This window comes from Microtus ochrogaster, linkage group LG2 (genome assembly GCF_000317375.1).
Source record: "Microtus ochrogaster isolate Prairie Vole_2 linkage group LG2, MicOch1.0, whole genome shotgun sequence".
In the NCBI taxonomy this organism is placed as follows: domain Eukaryota; kingdom Metazoa; phylum Chordata; class Mammalia; order Rodentia; family Cricetidae; genus Microtus; species Microtus ochrogaster.
Genome location: NC_022028.1, coordinates 19219412 through 19243079, shown reverse-complemented (window position 1 = coordinate 19243079; position 23668 = coordinate 19219412). Strand labels below are relative to the sequence as shown.

At 44.8% G+C, this 23668-nt stretch overlaps 2 protein-coding genes across 8 annotated transcripts in view; both read left to right on the top strand.

Annotated features, from left to right (window-relative positions):
* Znf451 (zinc finger protein 451) overlaps positions 1-21442 on the top strand; it is a 70268-nt gene extending 48826 nt beyond the window's left edge. For 4 of the 7 annotated variants that reach the window (XM_005359892.3, XM_013351051.2, XM_013351049.2 and 1 more), the window contains 2 exons: positions 4230-4295; positions 8822-9298. In XM_005359892.3, coding sequence (XP_005359949.1) covers positions 4230-4295; positions 8822-8868 — 113 coding nt within the window. In that variant the 3' untranslated portion in view covers positions 8869-9298. Of the gene's footprint in view, positions 1-4229; positions 4296-7822; positions 7859-8530; positions 9299-21371 lie in introns of those variants that run through there. The other 3 variants (XM_026785585.1, XM_013351047.2, XM_026785586.1) reach the window with 3 other exon arrangements.
* Positions 13199-23518, top strand: Bag2 (BCL2 associated athanogene 2). The gene is made up of 3 exons (XM_005359891.3): positions 13199-13616; positions 21372-21481; positions 22801-23518. The coding sequence occupies exons 1-3, from the start codon at positions 13504-13506 to the stop codon at positions 23208-23210; spliced, it is 633 nt and encodes a 210-aa protein (XP_005359948.1). The 5' UTR covers positions 13199-13503; the 3' UTR covers positions 23211-23518.
* The last annotated feature ends 150 nt before the right edge of the window (positions 23519-23668 follow it).

The following is a 23668-nucleotide window of genomic DNA, read 5'->3' as shown; positions in this document are numbered from 1 at the left end:
GGGCAGGAGGAGGGTCAGAGCCTTAGGTGATGTAGGACTGTAGGGAAGCTGTCTTCCAGCACAACAGGGTAGCTGCACATATGAACCCACAGCTGCTGTGGCAGATGCACAGGGCTTGGAGATGGGAGGTAAGGATGAAGTCCTACCTCTGGCTGCAGAGCTATTGGCAATTGATAGCTGCTGTGGGAGGGGTGTTCCTATCTGTAGACTTTATGGCAACTGTTTGAAGACTGTAGTTTTGGGAGAGGGGATTCAGTGGAGCTTTTTGAGCATCTGTTGAAAGCTTTCTCTCAAACATGAGTGGATAGTTTTACATAAAAGCTTCAGATTTGTCTCCATTCCAAGCTCTAACCATGCTAACAGAACTACAGTGCAAGTGCTTTTGCTTTCTGTTACTGTGATGCTGGGACTTGAAGCTAACCTTGCACATGCTGTCAGACACTCTTAGTTGGCTCTGCCTCTAGCCCTGAACAGCTTATTCTGTAGGTAAAACAGCAAGAAGTTCTCTAACAATAGAAGTTTGAGTCTCATACCAGAAACTTAACATTGACAAGGTCAAACATGGTATATATTAGAGCAGAGAGTCCTGTAGAGCCAGAAACAACTGTTTGAATATTGGCAAGAGGATCCCTGACGCATGGATGGTATCTTTGTTTTGTTTTTTGTTTTCTTTTCCGAGACAGGGTTTCTCTGTAGCTTTGGAGCCTGTCCTGAAACTAGCTCTTGTAGACCAGGCTGACCTCAAACTCACAGAGATTCACCTACCTCTGCTTCCCGAGTGCTGGGATTAAAGGCACACGCCCCCACCACCTGTCTTCATGGATGGTATCTTATACTTGGAGAATTTAGCTCTTAGTTTTTCAGTTAATTGGAAAGTTTTCAAGAAATATTTTGCTTAGTAAAAGTTAAAAAATACTAAAGAGAGAGATTGGGGGTTTCTGGCTCAATATATTAATGTCCAGTCATTTGGCCTGGCCCTGCTTGTGCAAGGTAGGGAGCTAGATGGCTTTAACTAGTAGTTTTTTCTTCCAGGTCCCTGAAAATCAGTTACTTTTTAAGCAAGGTGAGCCTTTAAATTAAATTTAGTTGTATAATGGTTTTTTCCTTATTTGATTTTATCTCCATACAATATATGTAAAAATCTTATTGTGGCATGAAAATCTATAGCAGTTTGGCTTCATTGACCTTTTGGCAGCCTTAGCTGTGTAATTGCCCTAGCTGTTCTGGATACTCACTCTATAGATCAGGCTGCCCTCAAACGCACAGAGATCATCACTGCCCAGCTTCAATTCTGTTTTCAATTGCACTCTGCTTAAAAGGTGCTACAGAGCCTGGAGTAGTGGTACTACATACCTGTGACTTCCATAACTCAAGAGACCGAGAAAGAGCTGACTGGCTTAATGAGACCCTTGCTCAAACAGTAAGAAACAAAAACTTAGCAGAATATTTCAGTCAGTTTTTCCTGGTAATCCTAATTAGAGGTGTCACATAGGCTGATCTTAGTCCTTCTACATTTTATTCAGAAATCTCTTAGCATAGCTTTCCTGTTTCAGGGATGAAGGTGCACTTGTCACCTACGTTCTCAGTGAACTAGCTTTACTGAGGGTAGACTGTGTTATAACCAATATGCTAGCTACTTTTTTAGTCAACCTGCTTAAACATTTAACGAGTTTAGATACATTTAATAACATCTAATGGTTTTCAGTCCTCTTTTTTTAAAAAAAAAAAGATTTCTTTATTAATTATGTATACATATACCAAAAGAGAGCACCAGATCCCATTACAGATGGTTGTGAGCTACCACATGGCTGCTGGGAATTGAACTCAAGGACCTCTGGAAGAACAGTCAGTGAACAGTCAGTGGTCTTAACCTCTGAGCAGCCCCCTTCCTTTTTTTATTTATACATGTGTGTGTATGTATGTGTGCGCTGTGACACAAATCTCCACTTTTGAGGCAAGGAAGCGGGGTTTAGAAAGCTGAAATTACCTGCCTGTGGCCATTGGTTTTCTTTTCATCAGTGTCATCTGCTAGTGGGTGAGACTTGTTTAGTACAAGCTAGTTCCCCACCCACTCTCCCACACACACTGTAAGTTGCTGGCTCTAGCCATGTGCTTCAAGAGTGAAGAGGGACATATTTGCTATAGAGTAATGATGGTACAGTTTACATAATGCAGTATATCCGATTTTGTCTTTTTAAAGCTGTATTCAAGAATTCTCTTCATTTCTCTCAGAAGATAGAGGTAGGTTGTGAGAGCTCTGCTGAGCAGTCAACAACAGCTGTCAAGTGCCCTAGCATCTGTGTCAAGCAATTAAACTCACCTTCCTGTCTTTCCAGGCCCCTGAGACTGTGTAGAACTTCAGACATTGCAATGGGCTGTGTACGTAGCCTGAAACTCTTAAGAAGTGCAGTAGCAGCCCTGGCTGCTTGTCCACCCCCTTCCCTCTACTCCGTGTTAAGTATAATTGGTGTGTATAGAGTCAAAGTCATATGGATTTCAAAGTCCATCTTGAAAGTAGATATAAAAGCTCACCTGTGCTATGACTGTGTAAACTGTTGTGGCAATAACATGACCTATATTACGTTAAATAATACGAATTGAGTCAAAAGGCCAGTCTGCCTGTTGCTTCCCCACAGTTAATCTGTATAGAGGCCTGGAAGTAGAGTGTCTGTGATGTTCTCAACTGTGTGGATGGCTTGGTTGAGGCAAAAGAGCCTGGTCTAAGTCTGGTAGCCCTGTGCGTGTTGTGCATGCAGTTCAAACTGAAAGTCTCCCTGCAGTGTTGGGACGTGGGATTTTGGGAGGTCTAGACTTTACTTTGTGGTACCTGTTGATGTTTCCTTTTTGCTCTTTTGTTGTGTTCATTGGTTTTGTTTTGGGTTTTTTTCTCTCTCCTTTTGCTCTCTTTTAAAATAGACTTCATTATAGTTATTTATTATTTGTGGTTTTGCACACACACATACACACTCTCACTTGTGGAGGTCAGAGAACAACGTGCAGGAGAGTTTTCTTCTTCTATGTGGCCCCAGGAATCAAATTCAGGTTGTCAGGCTTGGTGGCAAGAACCCCTATCAGTTGAGCCTCTCATCAGCTCTTTCTCTCTTTGTTTTTAATGTCTACACTCTAGACTTTAGAGGCTGAATTTGTTTTTTTAAAACTAAATGAGCTGGGCGGTGGTGGCGCACGCCTTTAATCCCAGCACTCAAGAGGCAGAGAGGCACGTAGATCTCTGAGCTCGAGGCCAGCCTGGTCTACAATAGCTAGTTCCAGGACAGGCTTGGACAAGCTCTAAAGCTACAGAGAAACCCAGTCTCAAAAAACAAACAAATAAATAAAAATAAATGAAATTATTTAATCCCAACACTCGGGAGGCAGAGGTAAGTGGCTCTCTGAGTTCAGTGTCAGCCTGGTCTACAAGTTCCAAGACAGCCAAGACTACACAAAGAACCCTGTCTTTTAAAAAAAAAAAAAAAAAACCTAAATAAAATGAAAATACTGCTTGAAATATTGGAAACATTTAATGAAATTAAAAAACTTAATTTTTACCTATTGATGATTGTGAACTTTTAGTCTTTTTCTGGATTTTTGCAGAAGCAAGTACTACTTATTAGTTATTTTGACTTTGATTCAATTCAAATGATATATCATGTTATTCGTGTGTGTGTCTTCCTACAGATGCTTGTATGTTGATGCATTGATACAGGTCCATTTAAATTTGATTAGAAGTAATTAGCCAAATAAATAACAAGGTCACTTGATCACACCAGAAGTGTTTTTTCCAATAGCTGGTTAATCATGGCAGTTATAGAAACTCGAGGCTCATAAAAGTCTATATGACGTTAGATGAGTTTCTGCCTGTGGTATCATTGTCAATTAAGGCTTTTTATTATCTTTATAAAGATGATTACCTGTGATTTGAAAATACTGGAGACCTTGTCAACTTTTAATATTACTAGGTAAGCATCACCAACAAGCCCTGTGGGGCTAGCAGTGGGGTAATAAATGCATAACCTTGGTATGAGAAAAGTCTTTGAAAATATGATATGTGGCAAGCATCACCTGGGGCAGGAAAATTTCTGTAAGTTTGAAGCCAGCCTTGGTTACAGAGTGAAATTCTGTTTAAAAAAAAAAAAATCCAGTAACAACATAGAGGAAAAGAGAGAACACTGTTTGAAATAGGAGATGTAGGACTGAGTTTTTAGAAACATGTTCGCCTTTGTCTCTTACAGAGTGTGACAGTGACGACAACACTGGTGTAAAAGGCACAGCAGTAGAGGAGCTCAGATCCACCGAGGGTAAGGGCTCATCCCTGCCACACTTGAGTGTGTGTTCTCTGTAATTCCTTATGCCTCACTTTCTCCATGGTCCTTCTAAAAGGTTTTCTCCACCCAGAAGTTGATTGAAAAGTAACCCTATTTGTAGAAGGCTGGAACACACTGACACACTGTAGCCATTTGACTACATCTGGTCCAGTGCCTAGCTTGCAAATAAAGTGTTGCAGACAGTGGTGGTGCAAACCTTTAATCCCAGCACTCGGGAGGCAGAGGCAGGTGGATCTCTGTGAGTTTGAGGCCAGCCTGATCTACAAGAGCTAGTTCCAGAACAGGCTCCAAAGCTACGCAGGGAAACCCTGCCTTGAAAAACCAAAAAGGGAAAAGAAAAAAAAAAAGGCAAATAAAAGGTTAAGGTAGTTGAAAGTTCTACATCCAGATTGGCAGATGGCAGGAAGAGACTAAAACACTGAACCTGTCTTGAGCATCTGAGATCTCAAAGAGCACTTCCCAGTGACACACTTCCACCAGCAAAGCCACACCTCCTCGTAGTGCTACTCCCTGTGGATCTACAGGGCCATTTTTATTCAAACCACCATAAGAGCCCACTTTCCTCCTTCAATGAAAAGCTTTTTCCTTCCATAGGCCAGGGGGCTGTTTGGGGACTTAACATGTTATTTCCTTGCCTAATAATTCTATTTTAATTTTAACTTTTCTATAATAGACTATATTTTTTAATAATCAGGGAAGAATAGTAAGTAACTTAGAAAATAGTTCAGGTGGCACTGATGAAGTTCAGGGTATAATATTATTTGCTGACGAAAAGGAAGCAGTGGTGTTCACTTACATCACATTGTACAGCTGTGGGCCCTGAGGCCGGACGTGGGAAAGGAAATGTGGCTTAACACACAGATGAAACAGCCCAGTTGATTTAATCAGTCTCCCAAGAGCATGTGGTGGTGGAATTGATTTTTTTAAATAAATTCATACTATAGTCTTTTTCTCTTATAGCCAAGTCACAGGCTAATGAAGTTGGCAGAAAATCCATAACCTACTTAGAAGCAAATGGCTTGCCTAACAAGTTTTCCCAACATGATCTTTAAGGTCTAAGTCTGTAGTTAGCATCCACATAATGATGAATTAGGCAAAGAAAGAACATTAGTAGAGTTAAAACAGGAAGTACTGCCAAGTGGTTTGCCGAGACCACTGAATGATTAACATAGCTGAGCAGGAATTCAGATTTTTGCAAACATTATTCAAAAACCTGTGACTAATTCCAGGAAAATGCCAGTCAAAATTGTAAATTTTAACTACCCACATACTGAGATTGGTGGATTTTCGGCTAACTTGGTAAATCTGAATCATGTGCATCTGAGTGTGTTTCAGAACCTCCCCATTTTGTTATTTTTGCAATGATGTTTTAGTTAGGCGATTGGATATTTTTATGGTTCTTAGTTTGGAGAAAGAATTTCTGCTAAAAGTTCCAGATAACATGCTGGGACACAGGTCAGTTGGTAAAGTGATAGCCCAGTGTACCAGCTTACAGTTTGTTGTAAGGTAAACAGAGTCAGACACTTAAGACCATCCTTGTCTATGTAGTGATTTGGAAGCTCGGGCGGGTTACATGAGACCTTCTCTCAGAAACCTAAGAAATGAGAGAATCCAAAAGAAGATACCTTAAACTGTTTACTAGTTCATTGAAGTGGCAGCATGAAGTCCATTCCTAGAACATCCAAGGACTGTGAAAGTGGTTGATTCAGTTCCTGATGATGCCTTCTCTGATAACAGCATCCAGTCCACAGTGTATCCCTGCACAGGAAGGATATGATCTTTCCTCCATTTTCCTCTAATTGCCTTTCCCCACTTTCCTCTACACAATAAGTAGCTCAAATGTCATTTCTTGTTGATTTTCTGGTTTTGTTTTGTTTTTTTGAGATGGGGTCTTCCATACTGGTTAGGCAACCTTGAACTCATAATCCTCCTGCCTCGGCCCCCCTGTAGCTGAGATTACAGGTTTACACTATGCATGGCTGAATTTCTATGAAGCTATGGCTATAGCTACTCTCTGTAGAAAGCTGCAACTCTACTGTTCCAGGTGCCCCTGAAATAGTTCTGTCTGCATTCTCATCTCTACTGAGTGCCCCGATGAGTTAAGATGTTCTTTTCTTCCCTTCATCAGAACTTAGTACGGTGTTCAACATTAAATGATTGCTTGTCGAATAGTAAATATCTATATTTACTATTTATTTATCTAAATTAAATATATTTCTTTATATATTTTGATGGATGTGATTGAGCTATGTTCTTTCTCATGCCGTACATAATTCTTGGCATATATCTCTTATTTCTGGGAATATATTCCTAGGACAGGATGGCTGAGGTTGAACTTAGCATATTTCCAATGTGTGTGTGTCAGTTGTTACTAATTGTAATAAGACAACCTCACTGATCATGGAAGTGATTTCTTTTTTGTTTGTTTGTTTTGTTTTGAGACAGTCTCACACTGTAGTCTAGGCAAGCTTGGAATTCATTATGTAATCCAGGTCAATTTTGAACATGGCAGTCCTGCCTCAGTCTCCCGAGTGGGCTAACAGATGTGAACTCCTCACCTGAGTCATTCAGTCCCTTTAATCTTAGTCAAATCGTTGTGCCTTTGAGACAGGGTTTCTCTGTATCTTTGGAGCGGACCTGGAACTTGCTCTTTTAGACCAGGCTGGCCTCGAACTCACAGAGATCTGCCTACCGCTTCCTCCCAAATGCTGGGATTAAACCACCGCCCGGCCAATATATTTTTTTATGAGGATTTTTTTCACCTTTGTGGGTTAATTTACTTTTTTTTGATCAGTTACAGTGTATGTGTGGTTATATTTTTGTTGTTATATAGTGTGCTTCAGGACATCAGACGATGGCTTCCTGAGCATGCCATCCCTACCCCTCATGAGTAATGTTTACTAACTAGATAAATATTACCTTTCTCATGCCTTTTCAGATATTTTTTCCTGTTGGATCAATTATCAGATTGATAAATTCATCATACTGATAATTTCATTCAATATCATTTATGGGTTGAAGATCTTTTTTTCTCGCCGTGGGCACTAGTTTTGTGTCTGGCAGATACGTTCTCCCACTCTGTGACTTTGGTTGACTTTTTTTTGTCATTGAATAGTGCCATGTGGTCTATTTTGGTTTTGTTTGTTATTTTTTTAAAGATTTGTTTTATTTCATGTATGAATGTATTATGTATATGCACCATGTACATGCCTCACGCCCAAGTAAGTCAGAAGAAAATGTCTCAGATCCCCAATGGACTGTGGATGGTTGTGAGCCATCATGTGGGTGCTGGTAACTAAGTCCAGGTCCTCTGAGAGCAACAAGCACTGCTAACCACTCATTCAGTTTCTCTAGCCGATTTGTTTATGTTAGGGCTGGACTGGACTGTTAAGGCTGATCTCAAACTCCCATGCTCTGGTCTTCCTACTGTCTTATCCTTTGGAATAACATGGTGCATTCTGATTGATAACAGTAGTTTTTTTGTTTTGTTTTTGAGACAGAGTTTCCTTATTAATCCTGGCTGTCCTGGAACTGGCTCTGTAGATCAGGATGACCTTGAACTCACAGACTTCCACCTGTTTCTGCCACCTGAGTGATGGGATTAAAGGATTTACCTCCATTTACTGAAAAGAGCATATTTTCCTAGGTTTTCTTTGTTGTAGCCAGGTGCCCATACATGCATGGTTCTGCTTCTGAGGCGGCTCTGCTGTTGTTTTGCTCTATATCAGCAGCATCATTCTGCTTTAGATGCTAAGCTAATTTTCCCTGAGCCTTATTGAGGTATAGTTGACAAAAAAGAGTAAATGTAATAGCACTTCATAGTATTACCTTGCTGCTTCTGTCCCCTCCCACCTTCCCTCTTCCTGCCTCTTTTCTTTTTCTTTTCTCTTTTTTTTTAATTTTCATTTTTGAGACACGATCTCTCTGTAGCCTTGACTTGCCAGGGACTTGCTTTGTAGACCAGGCTGGCCCTAAAACTCAGACATCTGCCTATTTTTACCAGCCCTTTCTCCACCCTACCCCCACCAGATGAGCTGATATTTCATTGTAGCCCATGTTATGGGTCTCACAGAGCTGGTGTTGGAGGCGTGTCCTGCCACATTTGGATTCCTGTTCTCTCAGGTTGTGTCAGGCTTGGTGGCAGGTGCCCCTGCCGTCCCATCCCACTCACTGTGTCCATTTCTCATATGTCTCATCCTGACTCTTAGGATGCTGTTCAGTGTTGAAGTAAGTAGCATGCCAGTGCTGCTGCGGTCTGCTGAGTTTCTGCATCCCTGCCCTGCAGAGAAATGCCTTCCTGTCCCTTGGCACACTAAGTGCATGTGTAAAGTTGACTTGGGGTCATATCCAGATTCTCACATTTCAGAAGACTCAGAACTCTATTGCATTGTACCTTCCTCCATTCTGACTCTGCTTCTCGGAAAGAAATATGTTGATAAAATCACAAACAATACATGCTTAGTTGTCTGCCCTTTTTAAAGTTCTGTTTTTAAATGCAGATGTGGAATTAGAAGAAGCTATTAGAAGAAGTCTTGAGGAAATGTAATTAAAGCTATTACCACACAACATCAAGTGGCCTTGAAGAGACTCAGGAAAATGAATCCTTTGTTTTCTAAAGGAGACCAGAGATCTAGGATAAATGTGTCTAATGTGCTGTATTCTTTCTTGTGTTCAGAATCTTGTATTTGCTTTGTATTTCATGCTGTTGTGTAAAATTGAATGAAAGGAATAGAAAACATACCAGTGCAAACATAAATCATTCTATTTATGGAATTATGGAATGGATTAATGGAAATCATGTTTTTCCAGCTAACTTAAAATTCATGCCTTTAGGTTAAAATCAGTTTTTAAAAGGAAAAACTTATAAAGCTCTTGACTGTTGTATGTTTTCCCTCTTTATTTGTACTGTACAAATGGATCTAGTATATTTTTTTAGGAATGAAAATGAATATGAATAAAAGGTGCCATAACTCAGATTTTTCCAGAAATTCTGAGTGTTATATGACCCTAATGTATAATATATCTTTGAGATCATTGATTATGGGTATCAGAGGGTTAATGGAAATTGATTATAGAAACATATACAAGCCAGTAAGGTTCTGTGTTGTCATTGCAGCTCTACGCTTGCTCTAACTAGAGATGCATATTACTACAATAAAAACCTCTTTCAAACAATTAAAGTGAAACTTTCCATCCCTTTCATCCTTTTGAACGACTTGAAATAGGAAAATATATGCATAGAATTAACTTATTTTAATACTAGGCCTTTTGTATATTCATGCAAACCTATTTTTAAAGGTTTTCTGGGTTTTTTTTGTATGTATACTTTTCAAGAGACATTGTTGAAGGTCTAGTCTACTCAGGAACAATCCTTCACTCTTAAAAAAAAAATCAGTTTCACGTTGCCTGTCTTCATTTTAGTTTTTCATTGGTTTATATCTGGTATGATATATTTAGTTCTTAAGTGTTGGAGTTCCATTGCGAGTAAGTAAAAATCTTTTATCAGTGGAAGAATAAGATCTTGATATGTATTTTTCATGTTATTTGTGCAGAAATGTCATATATAATTTTTGAGTCATAATTTGTCAATATTAAACGTATTTCTCTCGGTGGGCATAGTGGTGCATGCATTTAATCCCAGGACTTTTGAGGGTAACCTGGTCTGCACAGTGAGTTCCAGGACCGCCAGAGCTACAATAGTGAGACCCTGTCTTAAAAAAAACAAAACAGAGAAATTTTTCTAGCTGGGCATGCCAGTGGTTCCAGCACTCAGAGTCTGAGGCAGGAAGACTACCCTGTGGTGAAACCCTGTCAATAGACTAAACCTCAAATTTCAAAATCTGCAGTTTTTCCTTTTTGGTGAAGACAGAAGGATGTAGCTTGGATTCTGCCCTTTCTCTGTGAGAGTGGATCATTTAGTATGAAATAGAATTTCCGTGTTTCTCAATCCACACTAGAAATCACTTTTTTACTGTCGCTTTTTGAACTGTGTGTATATGTCCTTGGTCCTTCCCTAGAGCACGTGAGGGCCGAGCTTCCATCCCAGGTGCTGGTCCTGGAGGAGCTCGTGCGCACCCAGAATGACCTCCAGGTGTCCCTCTCTTCTACTTTGTGAGCTGGGCTTCCAGGGGTTTCCACCATGCCTAGCCTCACTTAGACTTTTTTTAAAAGTAGATATGGTGTTATTTATATTTGCAAAATCAACCAGACTGTGCTTTAATTGTCTTCTGTGTATGTTTGTTTTTAAGCTGGAGTCTCTATGGAGCCCAGGCTGCTTTAACATTTTATGTTAAAGTGTCAAGGCTATACTCCTCACGATTGACCTTAAACACACTTGCAGGAGCTTGCTAAACAGCAAGAAGGGCAGCCTTGAAAGTAGCTAAGCAGATGTGGAGCAAGAAGAAACGTTCGCATTTCTTCGCCAGGGACTCCACATCCAAGCGTGGTGCACACTGATAGTCTATCAGGGAGCTGTTGTACTAAGTGTGTGGCTCAGGTTTGTCTAGTGTGCCGGAGGTCAGAGGCTCACTCCCAGCAGCTCACACAGCATGCACAGCAGATCTCATGGGCTGCAGCAGGCAGCCGCTGAACCTTCTGGTTGGACAAGAAAGGGAAATTTCACTGAGGCTCTCTTGAAGAGGTAACAATGTTCTTTAACGTGCTGACATCATCACTAAATGATTTTTAAAACACTATAAAACTGCTTCATAATTTGAATTTAGACAGGAGTCATTAATAATAAAGTTGTAGATTATCAAAGTATATTTCTAATATTTACAACAATTTTTTGCATTTCATCATCATTTATTCACAGCTGCCTGAAGTACATGAGATGTGACAGTAATCCTAAATGCTCCTGTCCCTCTACTGCTCAGACATGGAGAATGGGCTGTATGGATAGTATTGGGGAACAAATAAGCAGATAAAACTACCCATTAGGGCAGTGTGGTAAATGAAGGGAGGAGGAGGTTGGTGCAGGACTCAGACCCGGGGCAGCACACATGCTAGGCAGGCACTCCACCACTTAGGTCTTTCCAGCCCTAGAATTGGAGCCAGCATCTTGCTGTGTAGCCTAGGTTAGCCTCCAATTCAGGGTCCTCCTGCCTCAGCCTTCTGCTGCTGGGATTACAGGTAGGCACCAAGTACGCTCATATTTTTAAAACTGTTCAGGAAACATCTCACTGGTAAGTGAACTTAAGCAGATTCAAAGGAGAAGGAATGAGCCATGGAACAAACACACAAGGTGGCCCCTGACTTGTGGTTTGATTTAGGGTTTTGAAAAAATTACACACACTTGGTACTTTCCTTGTTTCCTCTGTGGTGAGCCACTGGAGGTTTCTGAGACGTTGTGCAGTCTACTGTGGTACTTTAAATCCTGTATTGAGGATTCACAGGAGAGGCAGGATAGATGCTGAGGGTGCAGATGGCACTCTGCAGTCACCCAGGGAAGACTGGCAGGTGACAGTGGGAAGTCTGAAGGTAGAATGGGTTGGGTCTAGAATATGAAAGAGTATACAGAGTGGTTCTAGGCTAGGAACCTGAAAATTACGAAGCCTGCAAAAAACTCCCTGCTCCTTTTGAAACCAAGATAAGCACAACCAGGAGGTAAACAGCAAAGATTTAAGATCTGTACCGGGCAGGAAGAGCATGAGATCCATTCCCAAAGCAAAGCTCTCCACAAACTCTGGAAGAGCTGGGCCATGCGTAGTCCTATATATTATATAGCATATATGTATATATAGTAGCCCACCCATTCGAGGCATGCTACTTTAAGGTCGCAGTTTACAAAGAGACTTCACATACCTTTAGACAGGAGCATACATGTGGCAGATTATAGTCTGAAGATGCCTCTGTGTGCTCAACTTGTGAAACCATGTAAATAAAATAGATACTTTGAGATGTCTGCTACATTAGTGCCTTTTGCTGTGACAAAACACCATGTAAAAAAAAAAAACAAAAAAACACCATGACCAAGGCAACTAAGAAATCATTTAATTGGTCTTAGTTACCGAGGGTCAGAGTCCTTGATGGCAGCAAAGACAGGTTCTGAGCACTCATCTCAAACCCAAGCAGGAGGCAAAGAGATGTGGAGTAGCTAATCTTCCGCAACCTGCAGTCACACTTCCTCCATCAAGGCCAGGCATGACCCCACCCAAACAGCCACAGACTGAGGATCAAGGAAGAGAGCGTGAGAGACATCTCATTCAAACCGTTGCATCTGCCTTGCTTAGTTACTGACCTAGAACAGAGGCAGATGCTGTACCTATGTCTGCAACCCCTTTTTCTTTATGAAACTTTGGGCTCTTGTCAAAACTACCCAGCCTAGCCCTGAACTCACTCTGGTCGCAGACATGATCCTTTGTCAGCGTCCAGAAGAGCTCGCTTACAAGGCATTCATGTCTGTGTCGTGAAATGACAGTGTTTAATGAAGCCAGATAATCCACTGTTCCTTAATATTTAAAATGGGGTGAGGGTCTGGAAGTCAGCCGTTCTTAAAGGGCCCTGACTCTGTTCAGTAATCGAATGGCCTTGAGTCTGACTAAAAGTTGTAAATCAGTTTCAAGTTTCTCATTTTCTGTGTCTTGTGCATTGAGAGGACAAAACACAACTTTAACTAGACACGGCTTTGTATTTCAACCCTGCTCCATCTCTGACTGACATTCAAAGCTTCTCACGCGGGAGCCTGGTGAATATTATTCACAGAGGATTTCAGTAAGTTGGGTGTGAAATAATCTCTCATTAGGAAGGTGAGACAGTAGGAATGCACTGGGCTTCTCCTTATTTGGAGCACCGTGTTGTCCAGGCTGTCCTGTCCTCTTTGGAGCCTGCCTGGTAACCGGACAGGTCGGGCAAGTAGAGACTGAATTAATTGTCTAAGGTTCCACAAGGGGACCTTTTTTCCCACGTCACAGGCTGCACGATTTTTGTCCTTGCTGGGAACTGTGGGTGCGGGGAGAAACAGCAAAAGCCACCGGCGAGCAAGCAGCCGGGTGGGAGACTGGGACGGGCTCCGGGACAGGGTCCCCCCCCCACCCGCGTGCTGGCGGCTGCGCCCGCGCCTGCCCTTGTTTGGCCGCGCGGCCTCGGGGGGCGGTGCCGTCCGCGTCAGCGGCGCCCGCGGTGACGGCGACGTGCGGCCCGCGCCACTGCTGCCCGCGGACGCCGCGGACCCCCGGAGCTCATGGCCCAGGCGAAGATCAGCGCCAAGGCCCACGAGGGTCGCTTCTGTCGCTCCTCGTCCATGGCCGATCGCTCCAGCCGCCTGCTGGAGAGCCTGGACCAGCTGGAGCTCAGGTGAGGACGGGCGAGCGCGCGGGGGGGGGGGGGGGGCGCGCTCCGGGTGGGCTCCCCTTCCGGGGCGAGCGCGGCCTTCCCAACTTCCGGAACCTTCTGTGTGGTCCCCGCTACCTTTAACTTCCAAGTTGACAGAAATGCTCCTTGGAGGGAAGCAGCAGTTTAGTGTTGGTCCTGCAACCCCCCTCTCCTCATTGTAGTAAGTTTCTTTACCCCAAACCATATCATAGTAACACAAGAGTAAGGAAAATTCCAGACTGCCCCTCCCACGGCCAGTGAGAATTAGATCCACCAGGGGCCGCAGGGGGTGCCGGAGTTGGACACGGTCTTTCTTTCGTTCTAACCACGTGCAGTACCCTCCGCAGTCTGTCCGTATCTGTTGTGCATTTAGAAGATACTGGTAGTGACACCTTAGAAGTGGCAGCCACAGGCCTGAGAACACGGTAGGCAGGAGTCATACTCGGTCTGCCTAAGGTTCAATCATGGGATCAGCCTTGTAGTAAAATATTGAATACTAGCAAATGCTGCAAACACTTTGTTGCCTGTAACAATTTGAAACCTTACGCATCTGGTGGAAACGGTAACGCCTCCAAAGTTGTGCAAGTTTTGGTTGTGTGCGGGTATTGTTCAATGAAACTCTTATCAGGGCACCTCGACTCTCCTGGGACCGCGAATGTGTTGTTCTCAATTTTCTCCAGGTTCTGCATAAGCAAAAGAGTATGAGCCAAAGTCTTGAGTCTTGCGTACCTTTCTTTGTCTCCCTCCATTTGTCCACCAAACACACTGAAGTGTTTGCGCAGAAAACTACAAGCGAGGCATTAATATTACTACTTTTAGAAGCAAAACCAGGTGAGACATTTTCCAAAATTTCCTGCGTAGCCACAAGAGAAGGCTGAACCATATGTCCCCAACCCAGAGTGAGGCAAAGGGGCCTCAGCTTTAAAGCCCTTCTCTTCTGAAGAGAGGAGAATGCTTCCCTCTAGGAAGTAGGCGCTGAACTTTGATAGTATATTCTCAGCCGCTCAGATTTCTTTTTTCCTTCCTTGAAAGGGTTCTGGAACTTGTTGCTCTTGAAGCTGAGTCATTGTCCTGAAACCTGAATTAATGCCTCCCAAGTGCTGGAGGCAGGGGAGACTCCTGGAAGCCTTGGTTTTGAGAGGTGTTGCATTCAAATGTAACATTCGATTACTGTAAAAGGAATTGCACGTAAGCGATTAGTTCTGTTACTTAACGGTTGCGCTGAGCGGGGAGTTGGATTCATGTGTCTTTAATGGCTCAAGGGGTAGGGTCCTTTATTAGAAGGCACCTTGACCGCGCCACAGAGCGCTACACAATTAAAAGTTCGAGTTTTAAATGTGGATGATGGAGAAAAGATGAAGCTTTGTGACTTCCCTCTGCTAGCTTCCCTAGAGTCTGTGCGTGAGTAAGGCAGTGGTTTGGTGCTGTTCAGCGCTCTTGTAGCTTCCTTTGCCTTTTCCCTTCCATCGTGTGGACTCTGTCGACAGTGAAAGGCACTTTTCCCTAGAGAGCTGAAAACCACCCCAACGGCTTTGTGTCCTGGAGGATGAACTGACCTCAGGGATGCCGGAAATGCTTTGAAGTGTTCAGCCCTGCTTTACCAGATTGCCGTTTGTATCTAATGGTTTATAACACTAACTATGCTTTGTGACAGTAAAAAAAAAGTCTGTCTTCTACAGCCCCTCTAAAGAGCTAACCCTGTCCTTTCTTGATCTTGGCAACCAGCGCCATGGGATTCTGCACTTGTCGTGGCTAAGTACCCGACTAGGTACTTTTCAGTGCTTACCCTAGCTTATAAACAATATATCTATCTGCTTGCTAGGCCTCACATCTCTGAGGGAGTTACCATTTATCTGTATTCTACAGATGAAATGAAATTGAGGCTCAGATACAAACCCCGAGTTGCAGTCAAGAGCTGTGGGCTTCACATTTGAACACGGGAAGATGGGCTGCTCAGATCAAACACCAGGTGCCCTAGTGTTGAATATATCATCTTTCCAGCTGTCCAGTAGGCATAAGAATGCGCTTTTATTAAAGAGAAGAAAATCACTTTAGCATTTAGTTCAGTAACTATTGAACACCCAGCACATGCTGAGTATTGAGTAGCTTCTAGAAGCTGTGGATGATAAAGAAGCTGTCCTAGGGCTGGGTTTTGGAGATTGGCGGAGGGAGAATGGATAGGAGGTAGGACTGGGAAATTGGCTGTTCATCCATTTCCCAAAACCGATCCCATAGTGAGTAGTTCCTTCCCGGGCCACCCAGGCAGGAAATGGCGGTTGCCTCAGGGGCCAGGGAACCACTCCATTCCCTTGCTTTGGTTTCTTACTGCTTAAGGTTCCTGTTAGGCAGCCCCAGTGTTCCCAGACTCACGTAGCTAGTCAACACCATATTTAATGTGGAGTAATAGTGTGTAATTTGAAAGAACACTTTTCATATGCCTTGTAATTTGAAACTTCTAAAACCCTCGAGGAGGAGAAAGAGGAGGAGGAGGTTATTATCTCTCAGCTGTGAGAACTCCAGGCTGGGAGGGAGCTTAGTTGCTAGGATGCTTGTCTAGCATGTTCAGGACCCTGCGTTTGATACCTGGCTTCAGAAAGCCAGCATGGTAGTGCACGCCCATAGTCCCAATCCTAGAGACAAGAGGACCAGAAGTTCAAGGTCATCCTGGGCTATGTAGTGAGTTCTGGGCCAGCCTGGGATACATGAAACCTGTGTGGGGTGAAAAGAAGAAGAAACTGAGGGACTAGGTGCCTTGCCTTAAGGCTAACGTACCTGTGATTGGTGCCTCTGGTGAATGAAATGTGACATTTTGGTGACAGAACCTTACTGGCAGTATCAGGAATTACAGCAGAAGCCAGGGTCTCACATGAAGCTTCGTCTGGGAGTTTAAGAACTTGTTGTGGAAAAAGCCCTATAAACCCACGGATGTGAACGCTTGCCGTTTCCCTGTTTATGGAAACACACGTTTTAAGCAAATGAGCTTGTGTCCGTGACAGTAAGTCTAGAATAGGCACCGCGAATCTCGTGTGTTGATGTCATACATAGCGTTTGGCTGCTGCTGAAGTTTTCAGCCAGCGCTGCCAGTTGGCGCGTCAAACTCTGCTCCTGCTTTGCTTCGGTCGGCCACACCCAAGGGCTCCTTACCCCTGGTGCCCGGGGTGAGGAAATTTCGGCCAAGTCAGCAGCGGTTCCTCACACAGTTTGGGTGGTAGCTCCTAGCAATCAGTTTCGTGAGCCAGTGATGCCTGCCTTCACACACCCTCCTCCAGTTTACGCTGACCCCTCCACTGCAGGCTCATGAGATGCCCGGGGCAGGGGACCAGGTAGGGATGCTCCAGTTTTATGCTCACAAAAATCCTTACCACGATGTCTTTGCCGAAGCCTGCTCTGAGTGCAGCTTTCCAGAGGGGCCGCCCAGTCCGCTCTGATGGGACGCTGCTTCCTTCCCCAATTTGGACATGTAGCTGCTCCCTGGATCCCACTCCACACAGAAATGCCTCTTGCCGACAAGAGGAGAATCCCCACAAGAGTTTATTAAGATTGAATGTTTATCTCTGTCTATCTTAGCTACTTAAGACACGAAAGGAAGGGAGGCAGGCAGTATTTAAGGTTTAGTCACTAATCTCAGACTAACGGAAAAGCTACATAGACAAAATTCTATGAGTTGAGTTGAAGTGCAGCAATAGCTGAGAAGCAGTGCAAACCTAATTTAAACAAGCCGAACAGTGAGGACTGCTGGCCTAGTGCCCATGAAGGCCCTGGTTCCATCCCCAGTACCGATAAACCAGGCATCAGCATGTGTGATGCGAGCACTCGGGATGTAGAAGGCAGCTTGGGATACAGGGGGTCCTGTCTCAAAAGGAAGAGGTGAGGGGGAAGCAGATGGGCAGTGCTGGCCTGGCTAGTTGTAAAGTCAGCCTGACTGACACAAGCTAGAGTCATTTGGGACGAGAGACCCCCAGTAGAGAAAATCCCTCCAGAAGATCAAAGCCTTGCGGGACAGTAATTCTCAGCTTACTAACTATGTAGCCTCGTGTAGTGGTGACCCGCCCCCCACCATAAAATTACTTTCGTTGCTGCTTCATAACTGTAACTTTACTACCGTTATAAGCAGTACTGGAAATATCTCTGTTTTCTGTTGGTCTGAGAAAAAGTCATTCGACCTCCCCCACACCAAGGGGTCGCCACCCACAGGTTGAGAACCACTGCTGTGGGTTTGGTTTTTTTAAATTAGTGATGGGCACAGAAGAAGCCAGCCTATTGTGAGTGGTGCCCACGCCTGCACTGGGGCTTCTGGGTTTTATAAGGAAGACTGAGAAATCCCTGAGAGAGCAAACCAGTGAACAGCATTTTTTGTGAGCTCTGCATCACCTCCTGCCTCCAGGATCCTGCCGGGTTTGAGCACCCAGGCATCCTTCAGTGATGAAGAGTTAGCAGACTAAACCCTTTCCTCCCCATGTCGCTCTTGCTGATGCAGACCTGTCACGTCAGTAGAAACCCCTGCTAAGAGAGGTGCCAAGGGAAGTGTTGATTTCCTTCAGGGGCGGCTGTGAACAGTTCCAGCACAAGGGAGACAGAATTTTAAAAAAGATCCTGAGTATCAGGAAGAATGTCGTAGGAAGGAGGCATGGCAGAAGTACGGCCATGATAAATGGGTATGTAGGTATATATGCTGTCCTGGCGGTTTCTACTGTGTATAAAGAACGTTCAGGGGGAAAAGCCCCCCTCAATCACTGTGTCAATCAATCAGTCTCTTCCTCTCTGCGGGAGAGCAAACTCAAGGTTTCACAATTCTAAGTGCATTCTGAACTCAGGTCCTCATCCCTAGCTCTCAGTAGCTTCTCATCCACAGGTGAAGGGTGTGTCCCCCAGGATGTTTCCTTTTTAATCTGTTTCATTATCTCCACGTGCTAAGGGCTGTACCTGATTACTGTAAACGAACCCCTTTTTAGCACAGCGTCCATCCCTCAGTCACATTTAACACAGGCACAAGTGTTCAAATGGAATCCGGCCTTTCAGAGTGTGCCTCATTTCTCCAAACGCTGGAGTCATAATTAGAGTTTCTAATTATAAACAGTTCCCATTTGTGCCAGCTGGGCCTCTCTCGTACCTACCGGGCTCTCATTTATCTGCTGGAAGACATGCCGTCAGGCAGCGGGGCTGGAGGAAGCCTGTTGCGTACCAGCAGCGCCTTACGTTGTTTGGTTTCAGCCGGACTTGTCCGTACAGTGCTTGCCTGCTTTGACCGGCTCTTTAGAGCCACGCTGGAAGTGGAGCGCCTCGTAGAGCTATTCTGGGGTTTGACAGGTGGGTGACGTGTGGACGGGATGAGAATGGGAGGTCATGGGTTGGTGTGTGCTAATAAAAGGCTGGTGACATTGTTCCCTCGTTGGCCGCTTCCACGAGTGATCTGGCTTGGAACGCCTGTCCGTGGCCTCGCATTCTGGGGTCAGCTATTACTGTTTCTCTACAAAAGCTGGAAATGTCGTCACGGTAATCCATAAGAAAGTGAGCTGGAAATAGGAAACTTAAATTTGTGCGATGTTTCTCTCTTGCCTTTCATGAGTCAGCGCCCTAGTTCTGAATCATGGGGTTTGCTCACCTGTATGTGAAGTGTGTGTGTGTGTGTGTGTGTGTGTGTGTGTGTGTGTGTGTGTGTGTGTGTAGCTGGCAGAGGTAGCGGCTGAAGTGTTCTGTAATATGATTGTATGATCAGGGTTTTACATGGAAATCTTAGAGAGGCTTTCTCTTTAAATTTGGGGAAAAGCACAAATCTCATCACTGCACTGTCTACTATAGTACCAAAAGACCTTAGTCCACAGTCTAAAGAAAAAACAAGTGAATGAGAGACATAAATTCTTTTATTTCCCCCACAGTATGATCATTAACTCAGAAGAAATGATGGAAGTGACAGGTCAGCCAGCAAAATTTAATAAATCAGTGTTGCCGGTTGTAAGCTGACCCTAAAACAGCATGTCTCGAGCCAGTAATAATCGGCTAAAATTATAATTAAAACAATCTGCAGCAATGTCCGCAAGGTTTCTGGAACACTCCGAAATCTATACACCGGCTGAGAAGAATATTTCAAAGCTAGTCACGTACAAGACTGACATAGACAAACGGACGCAAATTAAACCACACTGTCAAAGGAATGTCCAACTGCCCTGTATTTTCAAGAAATCAGACATACAGCTTATGTGGAGGAGGAAAGGTATCTAAATAGCGACATCATCTTTAGAGAGGATTTGGGAAGAGGCCGTTCTACCAGTTACTGCACCGTACAAAGCCCAGGAGGTTGAAAAGCAGCTGGCGGGGGCAGCGAGCGTATTGATGGCGCATTTCCTATAGGTCACACGGGATGTGGAGTAAAGAACTCTCAGGAAAATGGCAGTTTGGTTATTGCCTAACGCCCTAGTGTATTCTAGTGACCTAAAGAAATAAATACCAGGGAGGTAAAACTATAACTAGAACATGGGATGTGAGAAAAGCACTTAGAACTCGAAGAGGGTAAACCACAAGGCAAAGCCGCAAGAGATGAATCCGTCCCACCAAGAGGCTCTCCCCCTGGCACTCAGGAGTCAGAAGCAGGAAAGCAGTCTGAGTTACATAGTGAAACCGTGTCTCAAAAAACTAAAACAAGGGGCTGGAGAGATGACTCAGTGGGTAAGAGCACTGGGTGCTAGGGTAGAGGGTAGGAGTTGGTTCCCAGCACCCATCATAACCACCCATCACTCCAGTTCCAGGGGACTCAAAGCCCTCCTGTTCTGCAGACACTGCACATACATACACAGTGCGCTTCCATGCCTGCAGCTGAGACACTCAGGCACACGGACCGACGACAAACCTTTCATGACGTACAGAGGCGCTCTTAACTAGTAGGCTAAACATGCAGTGATCCCGGGTGCTTGAGGCTGAAACAGCACAGGGCACCCTGGGTAATAGAGTTTATCTGGGGGGGGGGGGAAGTATCGGTTCAGTGAGGGCCATCCCGAACAAAGCTTGCAGGGCAAACGACTTCCATGTCTATGGCCAATAAGGAGTTCATGTCTTGAGCATGTAGACTCCATGTGCACACGAGTGGCCATCTCCGAGTGGCCAGAGCGGAGAGAACCAGGCAGATCCACCTGTGACACAGAGTGCAGTGCCGAGACCCAGGAGCCAAGTGGTTCTGAAGAGTCAGGTGAAAAAAAGAAGCGGGTACAGATTTAAAATGCAAATAGACAGCTTTTAAAAGAACAAGTCCACATAAGTGACCTTGGTCTCTAAGGTCACCCTGGGGAAGGAAATAGGAGCCCAGCCCTCAGAGGAGCCAGAGGGAGTGACTCGTGCTTGCTGCCCCACTACTGAGTCAGGAGTATTGCTGCAAGCTCTAGGCCCGTCTTTGGAACCCTGTTACAATTTATTTTTTAAGTAGTGCTCGCCACCCCAAACCCCCCCTCCCCCGCGCCTCCAGCTCCCTCCCTCCCCCAGTTTCTCTGCATAGTCTGACTGTCCTGGAACTAGCTCTTATAGACCAGGCTGGCCTCAAACTCATGCGATCCACCTGTTTCTGCCTCCTGAGTGCTGGGATTAACGGCGTGCACCACCATGCCCAGCGATGCATTTTCGCAGTCAGGCCTTTTTGCAAAGCTTTCTTACTGTCCTTTAAACTTGACCTGATTTAGGTGGCAGCTGAGAAAAATTGATAGGAAGGACACTGTCGCCCTGACACCTGTTTTGCTTTGCCAATCCATACAGGGTTGAAGCTTTGAGAGACGCTGCTACTGCTGTTGAGCAAGAGAAAGAAATTCTTCTGGAGATGATCCACAGCATCCAGAACAGCCAGGACATGAGGCAGATTAGTGACGGTGAGAGCCGTTTCCACGGAGGGGCACCGCCTACCTCTAGGGCGTCTGATGAACGCGAACCAGCGCTCTGCTGACTTGGGGTGCGCCTGCTCCCCAGTTCAGTGTTAACCGCAGCTAGAGAGCAGCTGCAGCCCTCTGGCTGCTGGCCGGGGTCATTGTCTCCGTGTGCTCCCCACCCCCAGCCCAGCCTGCCAGCTCCAGAAGGGCAGGCGAGTCATGCAGCCTTCCTCAGACCCACAGAGCTTTCCACTGCGGGGAGGGCAACGGTGGAGGTGGAGGAGCGAGGCGGAGGTGGAGACTTGGTGAGGTGGTCTGACGTGTGACAGGCAAAGGAATTAAAGTAAAATGCCCTGCCATGGTCCTCTGAGCAGTATGGCAGCCAGGGAGGAGTGGGTCACTGAGTACAGTGGGCTAGAGAGCTGGGGATGTGAGCAGTTGAACTCCAGACCCATAATGCTGTCTGTCCGCAGTGGGTCCTTCCTAGTCGGCGAAGGATTCATGCATTAGGGAGTTCTGGATCTTGGAAAGAAAGGAGTTGTTGCCAGTTTTGTGTAAATCTTGAAATGTTACCAGAGTCCATGATCACCACAGCTTCCTGTCGCTGGCAAAGACTCACACCCAGGGCCAGCTCGAGTCTGTCTGCAGGGAGAAGGGCAGGGCTTGCTCGGGAGCGCAAGGGCAATAGTGTGCGCTGTGTTCCGACAGACGTGAGCATAGCATCGGATGTGCACAACAAGCCCCCACTGTGCCCCATCTCAAGCCATAGCCTTTCTCCCAGCTAAACTCTGCTTGCTCTGAAATCACTCGATTTCCATCCCAGCTATAAATGCCTCTGCCAAATGTGTGGACAGACTTGGGGTGATAGCTGCCCCTGCTGTGGAAAGACTTCCAGGGAAAGACATTCTGTGACCTAGCTCTGTCATTGGGCACTTCCTCAGTTAATCTTGCATGCTGTAGTATTTTGTTGGTGGTGGTGGTGGTTTTTTCTTTTTTTTGGTTTTGTTTTGTTTTTTGTTTGATTCATTCATTTATTTATTTATGGTTTTTCAAGACAGGGTTTCTCTGTGTAGCTTTGGAGCCTGTCCTGGAACTCACTCTATAGACCAGGCTGGTCTCAAACTCACAGAAATCTGCCTGCCTCTGCCTCCCGAGTGCTGGGATTAAAGGCGTGCGCCACCACAGCCAGACGTATTTTTGGTTTTTAAGCTTTAAAATTTTCACAGACATGTCTAATACAAAATCAAGGTAGCCGCATGCCTACTTTGGCTTTGCAGATGTGCGAAGTTTCTGTCTCCTACTGACCGATGTTTCGTGTTTAGGAGAAAGAGAGGAGCTGAATCTGACTGCAAACCGCCTGATGGGAAGGACCCTCACTGTCGAGGTCTCAGTGGAGACGATTCGGAACCCCCAGCAGGAGGAATCCTTGAAGCACGCCACGAAGATTATAGATGAGGTGGTGAATAAGTTCCTGGACGACCTGGGAAATGCCAAGAGTCACTTAATGTCACTCTACAGTGCCTGCTCATCTGAGGTGCCACCTGGTCCGGTTGACCAAAAATTTCAATCGATTGTAATCGGTTGCGCCCTTGAAGATCAGAAGAAAATTAAGCGGCGTCTAGAGACTCTGCTGAGGAACATTGACAACTCCGACAAGGCCATTAAACTGTTAGAGCACTCGAAAGGAGCCGGTCCCAAGACTCTGCAAAACGCCGATGGCAAAGTTAATTAGTCTACAAACCCACAGGCCCTTTACCAAGGCTGTAAAAAAGGGGAAAAAAAAAAAACCACTATTTTAAATAACTAGTTCTTTATGTTAGGCATAACCACTTATACCTCATACTGATGATTGTTTCAGATGAGGGAGTAGCCCAGTGTCAATAGACACACAAATAACCTTTAAAACTAGACGTATTTCAGTCTCTGACTCAGAAGCTTTGGACAGAATTCCTGTCTTGAACTGGACTTTAGGGTTGTATATTTTATTTCTGAAGATGCACACATAGTACTTGGGAAAATAAATAAAAGGGAAACGCATCACTGCTCTTTCCTTGACTTTAGTACAGACGCACCCAGGCCCTGGAGCAGTGTAGTCACACCACAGTGTGAACAGAGCACCCAGCCCCTGGAGCGGTGTGCTCATACCATAGTGTGAACAGAGCACCCAGCCCCTGAAGCAGTGTGGTCACA